General features: G+C 36.6%; 1 protein-coding gene across 3 annotated transcripts in view; it reads right to left on the bottom strand.

The window, feature by feature from the left end:
* The window catches only part of foxo (forkhead box, sub-group O), a 167,572-nt gene that overhangs the window by 33,093 nt on the left and 112,774 nt on the right, over positions 1-21,705 (bottom strand). For 2 of the 3 annotated variants that reach the window (XM_018452256.1, XM_018452257.1), the window contains exons 2-7: positions 17,653-17,777; positions 17,356-17,553; positions 16,720-16,838; positions 16,306-16,556; positions 14,920-15,282; positions 13,841-14,171 (exon numbers count right to left, since the gene is read on the bottom strand). In XM_018452256.1, the coding sequence (XP_018307758.1) occupies positions 13,947-14,171; positions 14,920-15,282; positions 16,306-16,556; positions 16,720-16,838; positions 17,356-17,553; positions 17,653-17,777 (1,281 nt within the window). In that variant the 3' untranslated portion in view covers positions 13,841-13,946. The remainder of the gene's footprint in view (positions 1-13,840; positions 14,172-14,919; positions 15,283-16,305; positions 16,557-16,719; positions 16,839-17,355; positions 17,554-17,652; positions 17,778-21,705) is intronic. The other variant, XM_018452258.1, reaches the window with a different exon arrangement.

Below are 21,705 nucleotides of genomic sequence, written 5' to 3'. Positions count from 1 at the left end.
GCGTGCATCACTACGTGCGTAGCAAGTGCAACCGCACTGAGTAGTCGCCAAAATGTCAGTCCAATCTGCTGCGCATTCGAGCCACATGCGCACAGGTATAACGCTCGTATTTACTAACATTTATCACAAACGACGGCAACATCAAATTATTGAGACGTATCATACACTTATCACTTACAAGCTCGACTCGTGTAGTATAGTCAGTAATATAACAATGGATAGTAGTCAACAATTACCTCGTCAATAGCGCGTGGTATACTCACTACTTTGTATTGTATAATAAAATTCTTTTTATATTTTCCCCAGATTTATAAAATTTGTGAAAATAATATTCATTCAATTTAATACAAAAATGAATGGAATTTATTGCACTTACAGGAGTAACGTTGAAACCTTTATATGGAAAATTTATTGCAACGTAATATATTAAATGAAAATTGTTATACATACAAACAAAATTGTATAATACGAAAATTTTCTTATACTCAATAAGAAATGAAATATTTGACTTACATTATCACAACATTTAAGCATAATTATATATTTCAATTATATTTTTCTCAAGTTAAGAAAGATTAGAAAGAAATGATAAAGAAAACTTATTAGATTCTTATTTTTATAAATGATTACGGTGAAAAAGTGTAAGATATTTTGATTTGTATGTACATTACTGTAGGGATTACAAGGCGGATATAAAAGCGCAAACTAAATATTATGAAGGTATATTATAACGCGGAACGCGGACGCGGAAACGGACGCGTAAAAATACGCCGGCGGATATATTTACCCTAAAATTTTAATCAACCGTTCAGCCCGACAATAGCGAGAGCGTACCAGTCACAAATATTTACGCACGTCAAGTGTAGACACATTCAGAACGCACGCGGCCGGCTGGATATCAAAAATAAATAAAATATCGGGTCCAGGAACATTTTTATTAAAACGCCGCAGCGTTTTATCGCTCGAAATTATCGTCGCCGACATCTCTCTATTCCCACTGCTGGAGAACTGACTGGCTCGGCCAAAAGCTCCGATAACGAAGGCGCATTTTAAGTTAGTCTCGCCTCTTGTGAAACCAACCGTACGTAGAACTTTCTTTTGTAACCATACACACATGGAAAAATTCACGTATACAAAAATCTATACGCATTTCGATCTACGAGTATAGATGACACATACGCGATTATATACATGTGCGCGCGCATACACGTGCGTGTGAACCATACAGAATACGCACGCATACCACAGATATTCTTTTGGACGACGTTCTCCTTGACTGAGGAGTCTAACACTGATGGCGTCACGAACATTACGCAAGCAAAGTGCGTAGGCCAAGGCGCCATGACATGATATCTAACGGGTGTCCGTTTATGAGCTAACCGAACGATCGACGAAACGTTCTTGAGCAAAGAAGAGACATATTATCATACTAATTACACAGTTGCAAATTTCGTTTCGCACATTTGATACCTTTATGATATGAACGTACAATTACCGAATTACAGGATAAAGTCCACGCAATTTGTTGGATATTGCTCGTTGGCTGGATGCACATAAAGCGCGATGTCTATTTATCAAGCGTAAATTGAAACGCCACTTACGTAAGAATCTCGACGGCGTTCGACGACCAAAACGAGTAGTTTATATAACGATCCGGAAAAAATGAAAAGATAAAAGGCTGAAAGATGTAATTAATTCACCGGAATTCCTACAAGAAAAAAACATTTCACTGATATTGTGGAAAAAAGAAACCATACAAAAGGAAAATGCTCTTAAATGACCCCAACAATTGGAAGCACAAATCCCAAATCATAACTCTGAAATCGCTTCACGAAAAATAAAAATATCTAACTTAATTATGATTTGTTGCACTTTTTTCAAACTGATGATATTTACTTCTGTGAATTGTGGTTTTTATTAAATTATAAAGAAACGTAGAAAATAAATGAATAATAAATTAAAAAATGATTGACTTAAAATTCAGATATTTTTTTCACAAAATTCTTTTTTACGGGATACACAGAGCAGACAGATTGTTCTTACGATAGCCTGTAATATTTTACGCTTTGTTTAATTCAATTTATTGATAACACAATTATATACATATAACTATGTTTTTTTAACTCAAATTAAAAATTCCGTTAAGCTTGGAATTCTTAAAAATGAGTCTAATAGTAGGAAATAATTCTGCTGTAGTTTTCAATATTGATTTAATTTCTGCTCGCGACCCACATACGCGAAATTATGTAACGAAAGGCGTAAGAGTGTATTAAAAAGCAGCCGGGCGGTTATCGATGCGTGACACCGAGAACCTATCACGGTCTACTTAGCGACGTCGATCGTTGTAAAATCAATTAAACCACTCTTAACCGTGATTTTTCCTTATTTCCTCCCGTTTTACCCGTCCGTCCCACTGTGTGATCATCGGACAGTCGCGTTCAATTGCTCTTGCCGCATTATAGAATCAATTTTTCATCAAGTTAGGTCATCATAAATATAGTCATCGATTATGAATATTTTCTGCACGTTTAAAGAATCAGAAGATAGAATTAGAAATTTATTTTATATATCTTATAATATTACTTTTCTCGCAAAAAATAAAAAAATAAAAAATAGTTAATGACAGAAAAAAGATGAACAGAAAATAAATTTAATTTTTGTTTTTATTTTAATTAAATTATACTATTAATGCATAAGAAATAATGTATAGGGTATTCCACGTATCTCTTTAATCGCTATATCGCTAATAGGTATCTACTAGAGGAGGAAAAAAACGACAATTTTTATTGATGAGACTGATAACTACGAAATTATTCTGTGTAGAAAATTTTAACGATATTACGAGAGGGAAAGAAAAAGGAGAGGCTGAGACTTACGCCGCGCGATTTATGGATCGTGCGCGCAATTACGACTGAAACGCGGCAGACAGGTTTATTGCAAACGACCAGTCGACCAATCGGAGCGCGCGTACGAGAGGCGTGCGTAAACGTCGCAGTTCGATTAGAATTTCTAATGGGGCACGCTGTAGTATGTGAGCCCATGTGCGCCTACAACGCGTCAGAAACGCGTGGCCGTCTATTGCTTGATCGTGTCGGATAAATATTGCTCGGGAATTCCGCGAGTATTTTTCAGTAACTTTTCCGCGTTATTAGCAGTCGACAGGCATCGCACTGTCGACTGCTCACTTTCATGTCATTAAAAAAATTCTTATAGAGATGATTCATTGCTAATTTGAATATTTTTTATATATATATTACTGTTCGATGAAGAAAACGAATTTAATTCATAATTTGAGGATACAGAAAACTTGAATCTGTTACTGAAAACTGAATAAAAATTCTATTGCTGTTAGACTGTAAGAATTCGATATTACATATTTAAATTTCCTTTATTTCTCTGAGTATATTTATTTTAAAATCAAACTGGAACAAGAGAATTTTTCTATTATACACGCGCGCGTAATAAACACACAGACACACATCGTTCTCAATTTATCTTTTTTTATACAGACATACACTTTGACCACAATGATGAGCTTTGACTTTTGCATTAGGAAGAAGTTTAAGAAAACATAATTTAAAATTTATTAATTTCGTTCAGATTTGATCTCTATTCACATTGGATAACATTTATAAATTTTCTATACCTATGAACGATTTTGCAACTTACCTAATTATCTAATTTTAAACTAAATCATAAATTTCTCAGTTTTAATTATTTGAAAGGAACAAATTTTCTAGGGAAATATATTATCCCCTGAAATCTTGAAAGGGTTGACGCGAGAGCCAGAAGGATGCGGGAAATGAGAGGAAGGGCGTCTTATCGACGCGTTCGTACGAAACATAGGACAGGCAAGCCGCATAATGAGAATAAATGCCTAACGGCTAAGGACAGCCAGCTCGGAGTGTTCGATCCTGAATAATTCATCGGAAATGCACGCTCGATTAGGCAAGACCGCAAGCCCGGTTACCCCCACCTAGAAGCGTCGCACGTCGGTTGGCGCCCTTCTTCGTGCTTCAACCCCCGCAGACCAGCCGACGTTATAGTTACACTTACGAAGGGCTGAAAACTAGGGATATTCAGATCGTCATCAGGCATCATTCCTTAATATGTGAAATCAAATGGAAAAGAATTATAATCCTAACATCACGATTTGTTACTTTCATGAAGAATCAAGGCAAATAGACAAAGTTTTGTCAGGCATACTAGATAATAATTACATGATAATATATTTCTGGAAATTTCTGATCTTTCTTAATTTTAATTTGACATTATTATCTTTTGTGTGAACGCGTAATTAAATTATTTAATTAGCTGCAATTTCCAGAAAATCAACTCTTAGCAAACGTGAATTTCCTTCTAATTAATTTTGTTTCCTTCGTTCGAGTATATTTGATGACCGCAAAAAATTTATTGCGATTAAAATACCTTACAATGTTTGTAATTTTTTAAAATAAAATTATGCGGAAATATAAAAAAAATTAATTGCAGAATGGAATTTTGATTATCGGAAATCTGCATCAGTAAATTTTATATTATTTATGATTACATACTTTCTCTATATTATTTTTTCTTAGGACAAGGTCAGTAACAGCGGTATAAGCGAGATAATTGGCTACGGAAAGGAAATCCCGATTGCCGGAGACACGCGATAGTCAATTTCATGTCAATTCACAGGAAAAAGAGTTGACTTGAAAAAGGATTATGTTGACAATTCATTTATGAAAAAATGATGCCGCAATATACTTTTTAACCAAAGCGTGCGTGTCAAGCAATAATTAGAATCGCATCGTATTGACGACGCATGCTGCAACAAAATATGCTGTGTTATGCGTGCGAATATTTTTTATGAATTTTTTCTCGTTACATATTTCCATAATCCAGGGCTGAAAATTAAAAATTAAATTCCATATACATATACAACGCCTCTTATTATTCCATATAATTTACTCAAAGTTACTTATAAATAGATACATCTCTTTAACTTTCATTTATAATTTATGAGTCCTTAGTTTTTAATTGAGATAATTATTTTATACAGAAATCTCTGTAAATGAAAGTCATCTCTGTGTAAAAAACATTTTTCTTTCATGGAAAACAATAATTTTGAAAGCAGTAATCGTAATCAATATAACTTTCCCATGTGTGTGTGAAAAATATTTCTTTATAACAAAACATCACGAAACAAATCAGTGAAGAACACAATGAAGATTTATGTCGGATTATTAACATTTCGTTGGTAAATAAGTTTACAAAATACCGAGAGGGAGAATCTGTTTAAGAAGTAAAACGCGGCTCGCGTCTCGCCAATTATATCCTGCCTCACCTCTCCTCGCGATTATTCCTGATTAAGAGCAGAAGCTGAACGTCTCGAGATGCCCGCGGGTTATTCCTAATTTCCTGTAAATCGGTATGCCGTTATTGACCGGCGTATGCCGTTACGACAATCGCGCACGTGTGCTCGATGTGTGCACGAAGGAAGCTGCAATTCTACAATATTTATGCAATCCCTGTGTTTCGTCCGTCTAACGATTCTTTTGGTTTCTTACGTCATTCGCCCCTTTCCTCCCTGCCGGCAACATCGCAATATTTCTGCTCAAAGGAATGTACACTCGGCAGCATTCCTTATTGGCATTAACGGAGGAAACGTCGAGGCCGCCTAGTTCGAGTACCACTCCTACGGGGAGCTTGCTTGGGAGCAAGTACGGAAGAGACGAAACGACCAGAACGGGTGATGTTAAACGTAGAAATCCTCTAATCAGTCTGGCCACTTGAAATGGCCGCCATTTTTCATCGAAATTGTGCAAGAGAGAAAAAGCGTGCTATCTCACTTCATCTCGTTACAGTGGCGTTGTAAGTTGCAGCTCTATATAGAGACGCTCTATAAGCTTCATAGTTTTTGACAAACATTCTGGCATGTTCAGGCGACTAGCTGGCGATTAAAATTTAAGAAACGTAAAAATTTAGTAGTGTCCAATCATAAATATTACAACAGTAAGTCCATGGCTATTCATCATGCATTTAAAGTAAAAGCATAATGTATTTTCATTATGCATTTAAATGGAATGGATGAAAAATGTCGAACCAATCATAAACGGGAGAGAAGGTGGCCACACACAGACTCTGATTAGAGAGTCTCTAGTTAAACGGAGAAGAATGCGACCCGCAGAACGGACGGCGAGTCACCACGGCGGCATGTCGGTCAAATATGCTCAAACGAATTTACGTATTCCGGAGTTCGCGCACATCGGTCTACCATAAGTTCGCCCTCTTCGAGTTTCTCAAATTGGATAAGTTGTTGTCCGAAATGTGGAAAAGAATATCACATATAGTCTTAATCTGTCTTGTGCCTCATCGTGATAAAGCTTCTTTTAAGGAAGATGCCAATGTCTTGGAATCTAAACGAAAAGTTTATAAAAAGTGTTGTTGCGATTCCGTGGTAACCCGTGGTAACGTAGAACGAAGGACGTACCGCAGTTTTCTAGAGTAAGAACCGGATCGAATGTTTGATCGATGGATCGGGAAAGCGATGCTCGCGTCGAATCGCAGGTTCCATAGAAAAGTGGGTTAAGAAGTCTCAAGAAGCGTTAGGCCTCTTTTATGTATACGCTTTTTGCGACGTCGTCGTTACAACACGGCAGTCATTGCGAAGTCTGAAGCACGTTTGAAACCTATGGATCGATTTATATACATTTGAATGACGAGTGCCATACACGGAAAAAAAAGATTAGCTGCTACAGTTAAAAATTAGGTATGGCAGCTAAATTCAGTATTATTACACACTGAAAAAAGTGATCTTGCAGTTACAGCGAAAATTATCTAAGTACGAAAAATAGCTGGAATAGATAAATTTCTAGCAGGTACTGCGATATTGGATATGTATTGCATCTAATCATATAAATGACAGAGAATTTAGATTTGTGCTATAAATTCTATGCGTATGATATATAATTTTCTATCAGATACAAAAAACAGCTATAATTCTAGCTGGAGCAACAAAATATTTTTTTGCGTGTATGATTCATGATTATCTTAGATCTATCGATTCACCAAAAATATTTCATAGATCACATCTATGAGATGTTTCTTTGATAAAAAATGATCAGTTACAATAATAAATAACAGAAAGGATGGCACAGGATATTAGAGTAATCTCCGATTTAAAAGAAAATTCTTGTCATGTGTAATTTTCTCTCTAAATCGTTTAAGGGATCTTTCATTTATAATCTCTTCTTTATGCTATAAAGTTGTTATAAGTTTCATTTGATCAACTTGTTTAACTTTGTGCGACCGTAACTCAACCTAAATACTTCAACGCAGGCGCTATCCAATTGCATTCAAAACTACATTTGTCCTTCCGAGAAAACGAATAAACGAAACTTTCCAAAACTGGAACACTGGCCAAGAACGATTCATCTTAAATTTCGCAGTCGACGAGACGTATCGTCGCTGCTTTTATATTCATCCCTACACCAGAGCGGTGACACTAACGGCGATCTTGTGCGCGGCCTATAACCGTGTCACCCTTGCCGGTTTTCCCGGTAACATTGGCGATTCTAAACGTATAGTTCAATTCCTTTCTGGGTCAGGGGAGATTAATTGGCCGTAACGAGGAGTATTGTTGTATTATAGTAGTAATGTATCCCTTTGCTAGTCTACAATAATGGTCATTAAGGACAACTGTTTAATTTCCAAAGTATGTATTTAAGAAAATCACGTCTAAGCTCAAAGACGCGGTAATATATAGATTGCAAATCGTGTATATTGAAGTATATATATTCTAATTCTAAAAAGTACAAAAGAAAGAAAAAGGAACGATACAAAATCATATAAATTATACAATAATACTAAAGAAAATACAAGCATAAGAAATATTTTGTTCGATAATACATGAAGATTTTTATTAATATTTCATAAGATTATAATGATAAATTATAAGATTATAATCAAAGTTTTGACAGAAAATAAATGATTATATCATATATCATTTCATTTTTAAAATACGTTGTCTGAGATCGTAGGTAATACAAAAGGGTTGAGCCTTGACCCAGAAAGAAAACTCAAGCCCTTTTCATCGAGTGACGTCGACTCGTACGTTCCACTGAGGGAATACACGTAGCTGCACGTGTAACTTTTCTCAATATAAAGTACTGAGGTCGAGCAGATTATAAACGCCAGTTTATGATTTAGAACCTTTTGAATTTTAAGTCACTGCACGCATTTGTGCATAGAGGCGGAAAAATCGGTTGAAAAATTATGGAATTATGCTTATATTTTCCTTTGGCATTATAATTTATATACTCTTATATTTTTTCTTCTTCTTTTTATGCTAATTTTTTTAGAATAGTGTCGATTTTGTGCGTGTGTGTATACATGAACTGCAATCTGCTACCGTGAAAGATTCTAAATTACTAGCATACAAATATAAATTGTAGTTTAATTAAAATTTTTAAAGATATCAAACATTATTTTTAGTTAAATTAAAACTGCCTAAATCTTAATAATGAATAACATCTCTTAACTTTGATTTTATATTTTATCAACCTGCAGCTTATTTCAACTAAAAACATAATAAAATGACCCTGAATATATGAGATAGTAATGAGTTAACTCGAAGATTAAATGACTCACGAGCTCTTTTGCTTACTAATATAAGATTGGCGATGATCCAGCAGTACTCGAAACTTTAATAAACCAACCGTTTGGCATCCAATTACGTCAGTCATCGTCTGCAGAATATAATTAATTTTTGACACGTGTGGCGCGTCTCACTCTTGTTATAATCAATTCATCAAAATCGCAGCTAACCATTAAATGAAGTTTGAGCATTTTGTTCTCTACTAATTACTTCTATACGTTCTACAATGTATGTATATTAAATTGTATTATGTTAAACTATTTTTAACACAACGTATTTTTGTTAATAAATTATCAAGTTTTTTAACAGATCTAATTACAATTTTTCTGTATTTTTCGATAACTTGATATATTTTTAGATGTATGTAAAAATATCGACATATAACATCGATCACTTCGAAAATTCAATTTCTCAAATTGCTCAACATTAAATTTCCTTTATTACTTATTGATAGTATCTTTTTTAACTATGAAAAAATGTGTATTGAAAAAATGCATATTAAAATAGAGGAAACGATTATACTTATCTTTTTGTAATACTACAAGTTTCTCATTTTAACAATGAAAAACGCTTAAATAAAGTAAGTTTAATGTTCATCATTTCCGGATTCCTTTAAGATAAAAATTGTTCTTATTCACGTACAAAAACAGCAATCTTTCGTCACGAACGACTAAACCTTGACCTACACGGCTGAAATCTTTTTAATAGAAAGTTTTGATGTATTTGATGTCCTAAACCGTCCTATAGTTTTCTCCGCGATCGATAGAAGAGCATTCATCAGCCTTTATCGTCGATAGGTGCGTTCCCGGGTATGGAGGAAGAAGGTGTGCGCTTAGAAACGCTGAAGTGGGGCAAAAGGGAACCACTTAGCCGAAACTGCAGGAGTCTGGGAGTCAGCAGCTATTCGGCAGACGTCACTGGCGCCAGTGGACTACCTTAAAGCCCGGCCACCCCCTGGCCGCCTCCATTCGCCCCTGCCACCGACAATCTCATTCCCCAAAAACGTCGCAAGAATTATAAAGTTGGTGGAGGAGAGAAGAGAAAGGACAGGGGTGAAGGGGACAGGAGAAAGAAAAGACTTCTTCCCTTGCCACCCAACCTTGTCAGGCGAGCGACCCGTCCTCTCTCATTCCGCAACCTACATGCTCTCTACCTCGATCTATCGTTGCATCCCTTAGTCTTCCCCCTATCTGCGCACTTTGTTCCTATTCTTCGCCCCTTTTGGCTGCCTCCTTCCCGCGCGTCTCTCTTTTCCCTCTCTCTCTCTCTCTCTCTCTTCTTGATGCTTTTTTGTTTTAACTTGGAAGTTTTCGCGAAGGAACTGATCGGGGGCGAGCGAGTTTAGAGTTTCGACCGCGAGTTTACGAGCAGCACGGATCCGAAAATCTGTTCTCCATTAGCGCGACGCCGACCGGAAGTCGTTCAATTAGAGTCATGTACCGTGTGATCTCGAAATAATCCGGCGCTCGAGAGACTCCATTGTTATTTCGGACGACAAAAGTTTCACCGAGCGCGCTCTCGTTTAATGAGGGACGCTTCTCGTAGTTTCGCAGTTTCCGCTCCATGGCCGAGACTACTCTCGCGAGTAGTTTTACAGAGCGATGACGAGATAAGGCCGGACTCTCCTTATTCCTTTATCGTTGCGCTCGATAAAACGGAGCGATTCTCGGATTATCACATTATCAACCTTCTTCTCGTTATCCGTTGTTTGAGAAGAAATGGCGTTTCGTCATTGTGTTAGATATAGAAAATAGAATAGAAATTTTTATCTACTCTTGATTTACAATTAGATAGGATTAACATGATTATACATATAAAACAAATACGTTTTAGGACGAGATACTAATTATTACCGATCGAATCCTAGACTTCAAGCTCAATAAATTTATTTCTGCTATCGCCTTAGGTGGAATTTTACCCCGTAAAAATGATTGAAAATATTTTCTCAAGCGATAGGAAAAATTTTTCCATGCTGTACAAAGAATTACTGCAGAATTTTTCCTGTCACCGTCACGGCAGCACCACCACCGCGTTGAAACGTCCGTGCCTCGGAGCGCGTTTCTTACGCGTCGCGTTGCGCTTCGCTCGTTGCGGCGGTATCGGTTTTATCCAAACCCTCGAATTTATACCCTTTCCGCCAGACGGTAAATGGATATACAGTTTGACAAAAAAGAGAGAGAGAGAGAGAGAGAGAGAGAGCAGGGAAAGAAGAGAGAGGAAACAAAAAGACATTGATCCCCCTCGGAACTAACGGAGATCGGCGTGCATACCGGTTTCATACGCACAACAAACTACTGGAACGGCCGGAGGCGTTAATATACCGGGGCGTAAGCCCGGGGGCGGTATTTTTTCGCCGCTCGCGCGCGTTCGCCGCTCTGAAAAATATTTTTCTGAAAGCTAATATCTCTCTCGGGCCGATATTCCGCCGTGTAAATAATATCCGCGCCCGTAGGGACAACAAAGTAGGCTGTCATGTGAGTGCAATCGCCAAAAGAGGTTGTCCGGGGAAAAAAATGAGCCGTTAGTGTGGCCAAACGCTCACGTCATTTTTTCTCGCTGTCTGCTTGCCTACTTGCCGCTTTGCGCTTTGCTTCCAGCCGAATGACGATATACAAGATCAAGAAAAATCGACGAAAACGGGATCATCGTTGACGATCGTATGAAAGTATCAGTGAAAGTATGAGTGTGAATGAATGCGCTTGCATTCAATCCTATACGAATATTCTGTTTTACTAATTTTATCGACTTCTTCCATTTAGACCTATTATATTTTAGAGAGAGAGGGAGAGAGAGAGAGAGAGAGAGAGAGAGAGAGAGAATTTTTACCTTCATTTTTTTCTTGTTAATCCTTAATTATATATATTTAATTTTATATTTTTTTACGTCATTGTTAAAGAGAGATGAATATAATGTCGCAGCGATTTGCGAATCGTTACACATATTTGTGAATGAATCATGTGTGAATTCATTCACGATTACGATTCTCGACGTTTCTTTTTGTAACACTTGAAAAACATTATTACGTCGATCACGCAACTGCGCAGATTGCAAGAGGAAGCCAATATCCAGCCAGTTGCAATTGACCGCCGGAAAGCACACGCTAGAACGCGATTATCAGCGTATGATTAATATATCGTCGATCGTTTATCCGTGCATTCATATAGCATTTTTATCTCCATTAGTGTGACAACGACAATAACGATCACGACGAGGACAACGATGAAATGATAGGATAAAGATATAATTACATGGCACTGCAAGATTAAAAGGCAGCGAAGTAGGAGTTATTTTAGTCGCTTTATTGCGTCACACTAGTAGCAAAAATTATTTTCTCTGAGAATTCACGTTACATTTCTATACCATCTTCTTCCCCTTTTTCCGTTATTGAAAGAAAGAGAGAGAAAGAGAGAGAGAGAGAGAGAGAGAGAGAGAGAGAGAGAGCAAAGCTTGAAAAAGGAAATCGGTAAAAAACATAAAAAAAATATTTTAATTTTTATCGCAAGTTTTATGCACGCCAGAGCACTCGGTTGCAGAAAGAGACAGATCGCAAAATTCGGATGCGATTACTATACAACGTAATTTCATGTAAATTGTCCAAGATCGCTGCAAAGCGACGTGAATATTTAAGATATAACTTTAGGAAATGATGTAGAAGGGATTATCGTCTCGTAAGCGTGTGAACAGTCGAGCCATTCGTAAATTGTACTTCGACTTGATTAAAATTTTTTTTTCTAATGTATAAATTGTAGGTATTATAAAAATACAGGTACACTTTTGATATGTATTTTCATCTATCAATTTTATTTCCAAAAAATCAATTTTCCGATTACACTTCTATACAGATTGTGTGTAACATATATCTTCTAACCTTCTTCTAAATACTAAGAATTAGACTACTCTTTGTTTCAGAAGTATTGTCTATTAACTATATTATCAACACAACAATACACTATTCAGTAATCGGGCTATGGACTGATCCATCAATTAGATACATTGTTTCTTATCTATTATAAAATTTACATTCGGGCACAAGTAAGTCATGGAAATAGAGAACTCGCGTTTATCGCTAAACATGTAACAATATTCGGGTCTCGAGAGAAAATCGAGGCCCTGCGCGAGTGTTTTTTCGCGAACGCATAATTGTTCGACGCTCCGCTTCTTCGTCAAACAAAATGCGACTGTTTTCGTGTGATCGCGATCAGCAATATTGTGTTAAGGCTTTCCATAAAATTCGCGGCCCGCGGCGATGTAATTGTTATCGCGTCCAAGTCAATAGCGATTTCGCACAAAACATCGTCGGAACACGGGTTGCCGCTATATGAATGTGTCGGCACGTACGAAATGGCGGAAGGCGGGGGTACGGGAGACCGAGAGGATCGGGGGACGGAGGCACAAAACGTCGAAGCGATTTATTAAATACCATACGGCTGAGCACTGTTATGACACGAGTATGCAAATATTATTTTGCGTGCACGAGGGGGCAATCAATGACCTGCTCTCTCTCTGCTCTCCATTCCCTCTTGCATCCGCCGGATATCTTCCTCCCTTCATAGTTCCATGATCGAAAACGCGACGTGCGAGAAAGTTCGCGAAAGATCCTGCGCGAACTTCCGGATGATTAATCAGCCACGCGAGAATGATATATCGATTCGCGGACTCTAACATCTAACAGATGGATGACATAGATTTACGTCTTTCCTTTATTTCACGATTACGTAATGCATTTAAGTGAAGCTATTGCCTAGAATCTAGAAATTAATCCGACTTCTTTTGTTTACAAAAGTTGACAAAAGTAGAATGAATTATATGATGAAGTTATTATTGATCGTCGTTTAGTCTAAATGTGTGTGAAATAATTATTAAATATATCGTAATAGCGAATTCTTTTTCATCGTTAGCTTCAGAGATAAACAAGTGATAAATATAAAACAAGTGATACTTTTAGAAAATCTTACATAGATGATCTTACGTGGAGTAGGTATAAATTAAATTCTACTTAAATCTATTATCACCGAATACAGTCAAATCTATAATTTTTTTTTAATTTTTTCCTAAAAAATAAGCACAAACTTTTCGCCGCGTCGAAATACGAATGACCAATGATTGCACTGTTTAATCTATTGATAATTCGCTTTGATATATGATAACTGTGATTATAAGCGTCAACTTGAAAATCAAGAAATTCAAACTGAAGAAACTCACCGATAAACTGCCCTTCGGTCGTCCCACAGAAGTTATCCAGCGATCCGTCGGACAACATCGACATCGGCAAGGACGACGGGGGTGTCGAGGGCAGGGGGGTTAACTGCTAGTGAACCCACGAAGGGGTAGCGGCGGGGGTTGCCGCATTCGTGCTTACGTAGACGCCCGGCGCGTTGCCGGTCGTTGTGCCGATGACGACGCCTGTGTTCTGGGAAACGACTCCGCCATTCTGCCCAACGACGTTGCCGTCACTGACCTGCACGGTGCCCATCACTCCCTGCTGGAAGTTAAAATCCAGCGTGCCACCCATCGACAATTCATGCCTAATTACCTGCAATTTACATATCGAATTGCATGTTTATACGTATATTTTACGAAGCAATATTCTCTCTCTTGTAGCAATCCTTATCCGGTAACATGAGTTTATTAAATTCTTTAATTTAAACTGAAACTATTTCCTAAAATTATTATCTAACAGTAGCTACGAAATTTTTGTCTTCACTATATGTAAAGTAAATATATAGTTATACATACAGAGGAGCTTATAATTTCTTAGAAATTAATAATGTTAACTATATAGATTTGGTAAATAAAATAAATCTTCCAGATAAGGATTAACACAATACTTTACGTGACGATCGAAATATACAGATTTTACGTAACAGTCAAAGATCGACTGAAAAGCTCTTTATATTTTATTTTTTATTAAAAAATTTTATATTTAATATTTAGGCTCTCAGAATTTTCGTGGTGCGAAAAAAAAGATTTCCTCAATTTGATAATAATTCTTAAAAATTTATTAGTGACGGCATTATATTAAAAAAAAAGTTACATCAACAGCATTATTTTAATTGTAATTGTTTTGTATTATATATATATAATTGTAAATAAATAAATTTTGTTAATTCAATCAACGATTGATGAAACAAATACTCTCGTAATAAAAAAATTTTATTTGTTTCATTAATACTGTTATTGAATTGACAAGATTATTTTTCAATTAAAATAATGCTGTTAATACAATATCATATTAATACATATTTTTTATGTAGTAACGGACGGAGCATTATCAGACTTACTTCCTCAACATTGCAGTCGAACCCGCCGTGCATTGCCTCGATGTTGATGTTAAGGTCATCGAGGGCGGAATGATTGAGCGCACCCATCAGCTGGCCCATCATGGTGCTGGCTGTGGCGGGACAGGGTGTCGGCGTGTTAGGTGGGCTGGGACCAGCTGGTCCAGTTTGTGCTGGCTGATGCTGTGGCTGATGTGGCGGTTGTTGTTGTTGCTGTTGCTGCTGCTGTTGTTGCTGTTGACGCTGTTGCGTCTGAATCATGTATTGCAGCGTTTGCTGTTGATTGCTGCTCAGTGCCGTAGGACTGGGCTCGCTCTGTTGATACGACGGTGACATACCGGACGGTGACATGCCGGGACTCAAGTTCTAATTATCGAATTTAAAAAGAAAGTGCGATGAAGACAAAAGCGTGATCGCAACAATCTGTATTTGTGTACAATTTGTTATATAACTTGTTACATAAATACAAATATTATTGATTAATAATGATTTATAAATAAAATATAAATATAATATATTTCTATAACTATATTTCTAAAACTATATTGTGAAATATAGTACAATTTACCTTCTTCCTTGTACAAATATTAGTTTTCTATACTAGTCGTCTTATTCTTTATATTTCTCTGGAATTTTATTAAAAACGTAACGAATCCAGGAAAATTGAAGATTTCATATTTTAATCTATTCTAGGATAAATATATGAACTTTGTTAATAAAGATACAACGAATATAATCGCGTAGCGCGCGTAATAAAATGATTAATATAAATAGAAGTAAATTTTAGTATAATTTAATCTTAGCAAATTTAATCTTGTGAATTGAACAATTAAGCAGGTTGTTCTTAATTTAGCTCGAATGTGTTTGCATTTGTACCGTTATTGAAAATACGTTCCAATACAATTCCATAAGCGTATGGTGCTTTTTTAAGCCAGTTTCAATAATAAAATGTAAATAAGCTTCCATCGCACCATCGCAAATCTTTTCACACAAGACAACAAAAATATTGCTGTGAAAATATTGGCCTCGTGAAAAATAACGAGCTCAGTTTTCATAAAGAAAAGATTCCTCGACTCCTTTGATAATAATTTTCCGATTAGGTCATAATTGATCTTAAGAAATAATTAATTTTGAAAAGTGCAATGATATTGATTCATCTTTTCGGCCGTTATGATTAACGTCATTGTCTTTCTCTGTAAGCCACATATAGAAGCTATAGAGACGCTTTGTACGTTTGTGTATGTATTTGTGTAAAACATACATCGCGATCCTTATTGATTTTGCAACATTGCCAGGCCGAACATGCGCAACATAAAAACGCTGACGTCCTCCTTTGTGGAGAGTTGTGGTATCCTCGCGCGAAAAATCCGCCAAAAATTTCGGACTCACCATCTGACAGGCGCACGGCTGCAGACCGTGAATCGGACATCGTTGCTGATTGGCCGATTGCGGAGTAGGTGGCAGGCCATAAGATGCGGATGACGAAGTGCGTAGGCCGTTATTCCTCTGATACTGCGCTTCGTAGTAAGGTGGCGGCGGGCCCGTTTGCTGTTGGTGACCGGCCGGCGGTGATGTCTGGTATATTTGGTAAGGTTCTAGTTTCATTGTCTCGGCCAGGTTGCCTGCTAGGATCGTATCTGCTATCAAATACGATGCACCACGTATTAATCGTCTTATCAGATATATGTGAGATAGATGAAATCTAATTTTTTATAATATATATTAAAGACAAATCCTAAAATTATCAAGAAAGCAAAGAAAGGTAAAAAAAAAGAGAAGGTGAGATTATCGTTAGATATGTACCTAATTGTTGATCCGGACTATAAGAAGACGCATAGGTCGGTGTCCAATCTGGTTCCCCGAGAACTGCTGGGATAGGACTCAATCGGCCACAGGAGGAAGCGTTACTCGAGGCGCGAGGACTTGAATAATATAAATAATTAATTACTTAATCTGAAGAAGACGCTTTAAGTTTCTTCTTGAGATTTATAATTAATATCTTTCTAATTTTTTTTTTGCATATATATATATATAATAAAGATCTTTTTATAATACAAATATATGCATTCGCACACATATAATGTATATAGTATCTAACTATACTATACGTTTGATCATATATTGCCAAACAATTAAATCCACTCTATTCTGTTCCTCTGTAACTAATACTTGCAAACTTCAAATTCTCTCGAAATTAAAAAGAGATCGATTTGGTCAGTTTTGATATTACTCAATTCATATCAACTGTTATGACATTCCATTAAAAACGGACATACAAACATAATTTGAAACAGTTTTTCGACTTTAAATCTTCATGTTTTGTAAATTTTATCCGATAATCTCGGTCCGCCGCAACTCGCCGGCTCTCACGTAAGGAGCACGGCCGCTCTCGCGCCGTCATTTATTTTTTCAAACGAAAATATTAAAGCTCTATCGTACCGGAAGTCAGAGGAAAGCTGGAATCCGCTGGCAGGTGGCAGGGGACTATCCGGAAACAGGTCCAGACCTTCTCCGACGCTGCTACTGGGACTGGACGTGGGCTCGGCCAGCAGTCCGCCGTTCCTCAGAGCCTCGGCGATCTTCTTCGAGCGGCCACGTCGTTTCTCTAGACTGCCAGTGCTCTCCATAGTAGTAGCTCTGCGCCACAAATACAAAACACACGGTACTCTTGACAGTTCGAGGTCAAGAGAAATAAAAAACGGAAAGAAAGGCAAATTGCCAGCAATCTGGACTTACCTGCGACGGGCGGATTTACCCGGCTTGGCGTCGCGATTGATCATCCACCAGGAACTTTTGCCGGTTCCTTCGTTCTGTACCCGCATGAACCTACTGTGCAGCGACAAGTTGTGACGTATAGAATTCTGTGAACACAAAGAATAACATGATTTGTACAATAAAATAACAACAAGAGAGAAAGAGGGAAAATAAGTCTTGTTATTAAATATAATTTACTAGTCTGCTAATTTACATTTTGGTATTATTGCCTGTGAACGAACGTAATTATTTCCCGTATTTTAAGTGCTGAATACGAATCCATTTCCTAAGTTTCACGTTACAATTTTGAGAAAAATGACGTAAAATAACGACAATGACAACTTTTGAAGATTTTCGTAACGTTGAGCATTAGTAGCAAATTTTTTTCTAAATTTCATTAATGCCACGTGAAAGTAATTTTTAGCTTTAAAATGTATTTTGTTTCGTTTCAATATGATTTTTCATTTTCGAGATGTAACAATGTAAAAATAGTCATATTGCAATTTCATCGCTTTTTTATTTAGTAGGATATGATCATACTATTATATAAGTACAAAAAGTTTAGTTTTCACATAATTAATTATTTTCCATAGCATTAAAATGAAATAAAGTGCCTTTTCTTCGTATTACATGGGAAAAGATTTATTTTAAAATTACTATATTTCGAAAATGAAAAATCATATCGACACGAGACAAAATGCATTTGTTAAGCTAAAAGTTGATACTTTCGTGTGGCATTAACGAAATTTAGAAAAAAACTTTATTACCGATGCTTAATGTTATAAAAACTTTCACAATTGTCATTTTTTTCCTTTCTTGGCATCATTTTTCTTAAAATTATGACGTAACAGCAATTTCAGCAGGTAAATTTAAAAACAACCAAAATTGTTAAAACAATTTTTTATCGTAAACTAAGTAATTGATTTCGTTATCTTACATTATTTTACAAATGAAAATTATTAAAATATAATTGTCGAATAGTCTCTGTGTTGCAGAATGATAGAAAAGCAATGCTATAAAACAATATTGGAACAATAATACATTTGTAAATCGATTAAGATCGTCCGAATTTTTTCCTAAGCCATTGCAAACTTATAAATGCTGTTCTGCATAAATTATATGCGAGAACTGTCTTGTTTAATATATATTATATTGCAGTCTCTATCTTTCGCAGCGAGATCCATATACTATCGTACTATTCGCGTACGATAGTTTCTTTAAGAAATACCAGAATGCAGGACACGAAAAAATCAATTCATGAGAAGTGAATCATAGAGTTGCGCTTTATATAGTTCTCCGTTGTCTCTCCTGCCTTCTTCATTAGGCAAATTGAATCAGCTAGTAGCCGGATCTTTCGAAAAATTTCGGAAAATTTCTACTCTAATGCGAGAATACTCGTGTCGCGAAGCGATAACAATTTCCTTTCGTCTTCATCTCCCGATGCGTGAATCGGCGAGACGAGCGCGCGTCGAAGGATGCTTTCAGACGAAATACATACACGCAGAAGACAGCGTGATAAATAAAAATGGCTTCTTTAAAACGGCCGTTATATCGCGAACGAGACAGGCGGAAGTTGACGCGAAGTACTTCGAAGAAGTTTCTTAAACTCGCACCACGACGCGGACGTTTTATCGTTTCGTTAAGTCGCCCTTCTAAAACAGAGTCGCAGATTGTTAGCCTTTAAACATGGACAGAAATAATCATAAAAATCTATTTTCTCGGACGATATCGACATCATCGAACACAAAGATTTTTTGCCAAATCGTAAATATATCTTTTTTATTAGGATTTTTTTGATAAAAAAAAGTTTTGTTGTATTTGTATCTATATACATATATCTATAAGATCTATTTATGAATATTTTATTTTTATAATGCTTTATGACATTTTGGCAAGTCATAAAATTGTGAGATATTTATCATCCAGCTGTTACGTTCAATTTACTTGGACGTCTGACATGTGCACCGGACGCTTTAACATCCAAAAATTTATAACGTGGAAATGTAAGCGATGTATTCTTTACTGCTAGAAAGAAATAGCTCGCCTTCATGACGCGTTCGTTGCTTCCACCCACAGCATGTCCCTTTCAATATCAATCTGCGAAAAAAGAGACCCACATCCATCCAGGATGGTATGTAGCATATAAGTTACGCTTGTGTTGTTGATCCGATATAATACTGCAGTCCGAATGACCATATAACAGATAGAATAAAGCTTAACAGACCGGCACGAATCCTTCCCTTTGTTTCACCGTGCCGGTTTCCGGTTTTGATAAGCTCATCGGATTAGTTGGTCACAAATGAGTTCCGCAATATAAATCTAAGCTCCTCGTTATTTTTATCACGGCTTAGTGCTCGCCTTTATTGTCCAACACTCTTTTCAAAACTTGACCGTTCGTCTCGCCGGACTTCTGAATACCCGGAAAGACGCAAGTATTTATCGACAAGTTGGAGAAGCTGTCGGGGGTATCGCGCCGACGGGATGCTTTTACGATCGCCAGCGCCAGACTCCTTTCGCCTTTAACCCCCGCGTAAGAGACTCGCGCTCGAGGGACAGACTACCCCTTCGATGAGACGATCAGCCATTTCAGTCGTGCAATCGCGGACTATACGGCGGGAGTTTATAACCCCATCATCTACCCGTCTTTATCGGTGCTATGCTTCGAAGATGGAGACATTTTCGGCGCCACCGTTCTGATTTTTCCATCCGAGCTTTTGCGAGGGATTACGCTGACAGATATGTAAAATTGTAACGTTTTAAAAAGCAATTGCAACTCGTCGTGATAGAAGGAACAATTTGAATCGAAATATTTAAAAAAAAGCAATGTTATCTATTTGTGAAATAATTTTACTATAATGTATAATTATCTTATTTAAGTGCGAATCTTTTGCAGAGATATTTAAGGCAATAGTGTGTTTAAAAAAATCTCTATGTAAATCTTCTTGTATTGAATAAAATCTAAAATTTTAATTTATTAAAACCTAGAAAGTTTTAAGACTCTAATAAAAACTAAAAAAGCTGAAAATCAGATAAAATATTGTATTCAACGTCGAGAAACACCATCGCCATCCTCCTGATATTAATTAGAATTGTATATGCAGAGTACAACCAGAGCTCTTCACAGTCGATTAGCGTTTAATTAAATTTACCATTTGTATTCATAATGTAACTAGATGTTCTTTAGAGAAGGAGATGTTCTATCAAGATTGCTCGACTGAGTTTTAAGATAAAGATCACTTTGTCGATCTTACATAAGGTAAGAGAGAGAGTGTTGAACGAGCTCCGTATTCTCTCTCTTCGAATTCCGACTGCGATTCTCGGCCACCGATAAAGTTCAGCGCTTTCGAAATCTCTATAAACCGTGCGGAAACAGCCTTCGTCGACTAAGAGCGAAGAGAACACGTGAGCGGTTATCTCGCGTCCGAATAGACTGTATAACACGCAATATATGGAACGTATATATACGTATATGTACTCGTCCGATTCTCGTACTTATACGATATTCGTTAACGCATCGTGAACTAGCCAGAATACGCATGATAAGGAATGCCAAAATCAGCGGAAAGACGAGATGTCGGCGAGCGCGATTACTCGTAAGTCTTTAATTCAAGGTCCCCAGGGCATAGAGCATTATGGGCAAACAACGGTGGCAATCAAGAACCAGTAATGCGAACTTTATGTGTCTTTGAAATTTGTTAGACTACCTTATCTCTTGAAATAGAAGTACTAGTACGCGATTTAATAAATCGCAAAAATGTTATCAACATTTAAGTCCATGCAGAAGTATAGTTTGATACATGCAAGAATATGAATTTTTTTAATATATTGTATATCAATTATATTATAAAAACAAATGATCTTTGAAAAAATGTGACTGAAAAAAGATATCAATAATTTATGTCAATCACACTTATATTTCACTAATATAATTATTTATTAGCACTACTAACATTTTTATATAATTTAATATATGATAAAGAGCTCTAAACTTGTTACTGATAAAAGGCTCTCTTATCGCGTTTTAATCTGTGTGTG

Source organism: Mycetomoellerius zeteki, unplaced genomic scaffold (assembly GCF_001594055.1).
Source record: "Mycetomoellerius zeteki isolate Tzet28-1 unplaced genomic scaffold, Tzet1.0 scaffold336, whole genome shotgun sequence".
In the NCBI taxonomy this organism is placed as follows: domain Eukaryota; kingdom Metazoa; phylum Arthropoda; class Insecta; order Hymenoptera; family Formicidae; genus Mycetomoellerius; species Mycetomoellerius zeteki.
The sequence above is the reverse complement of the archived record's forward strand: the minus strand, read 5'-3'. Positions and strand labels throughout refer to the sequence as shown.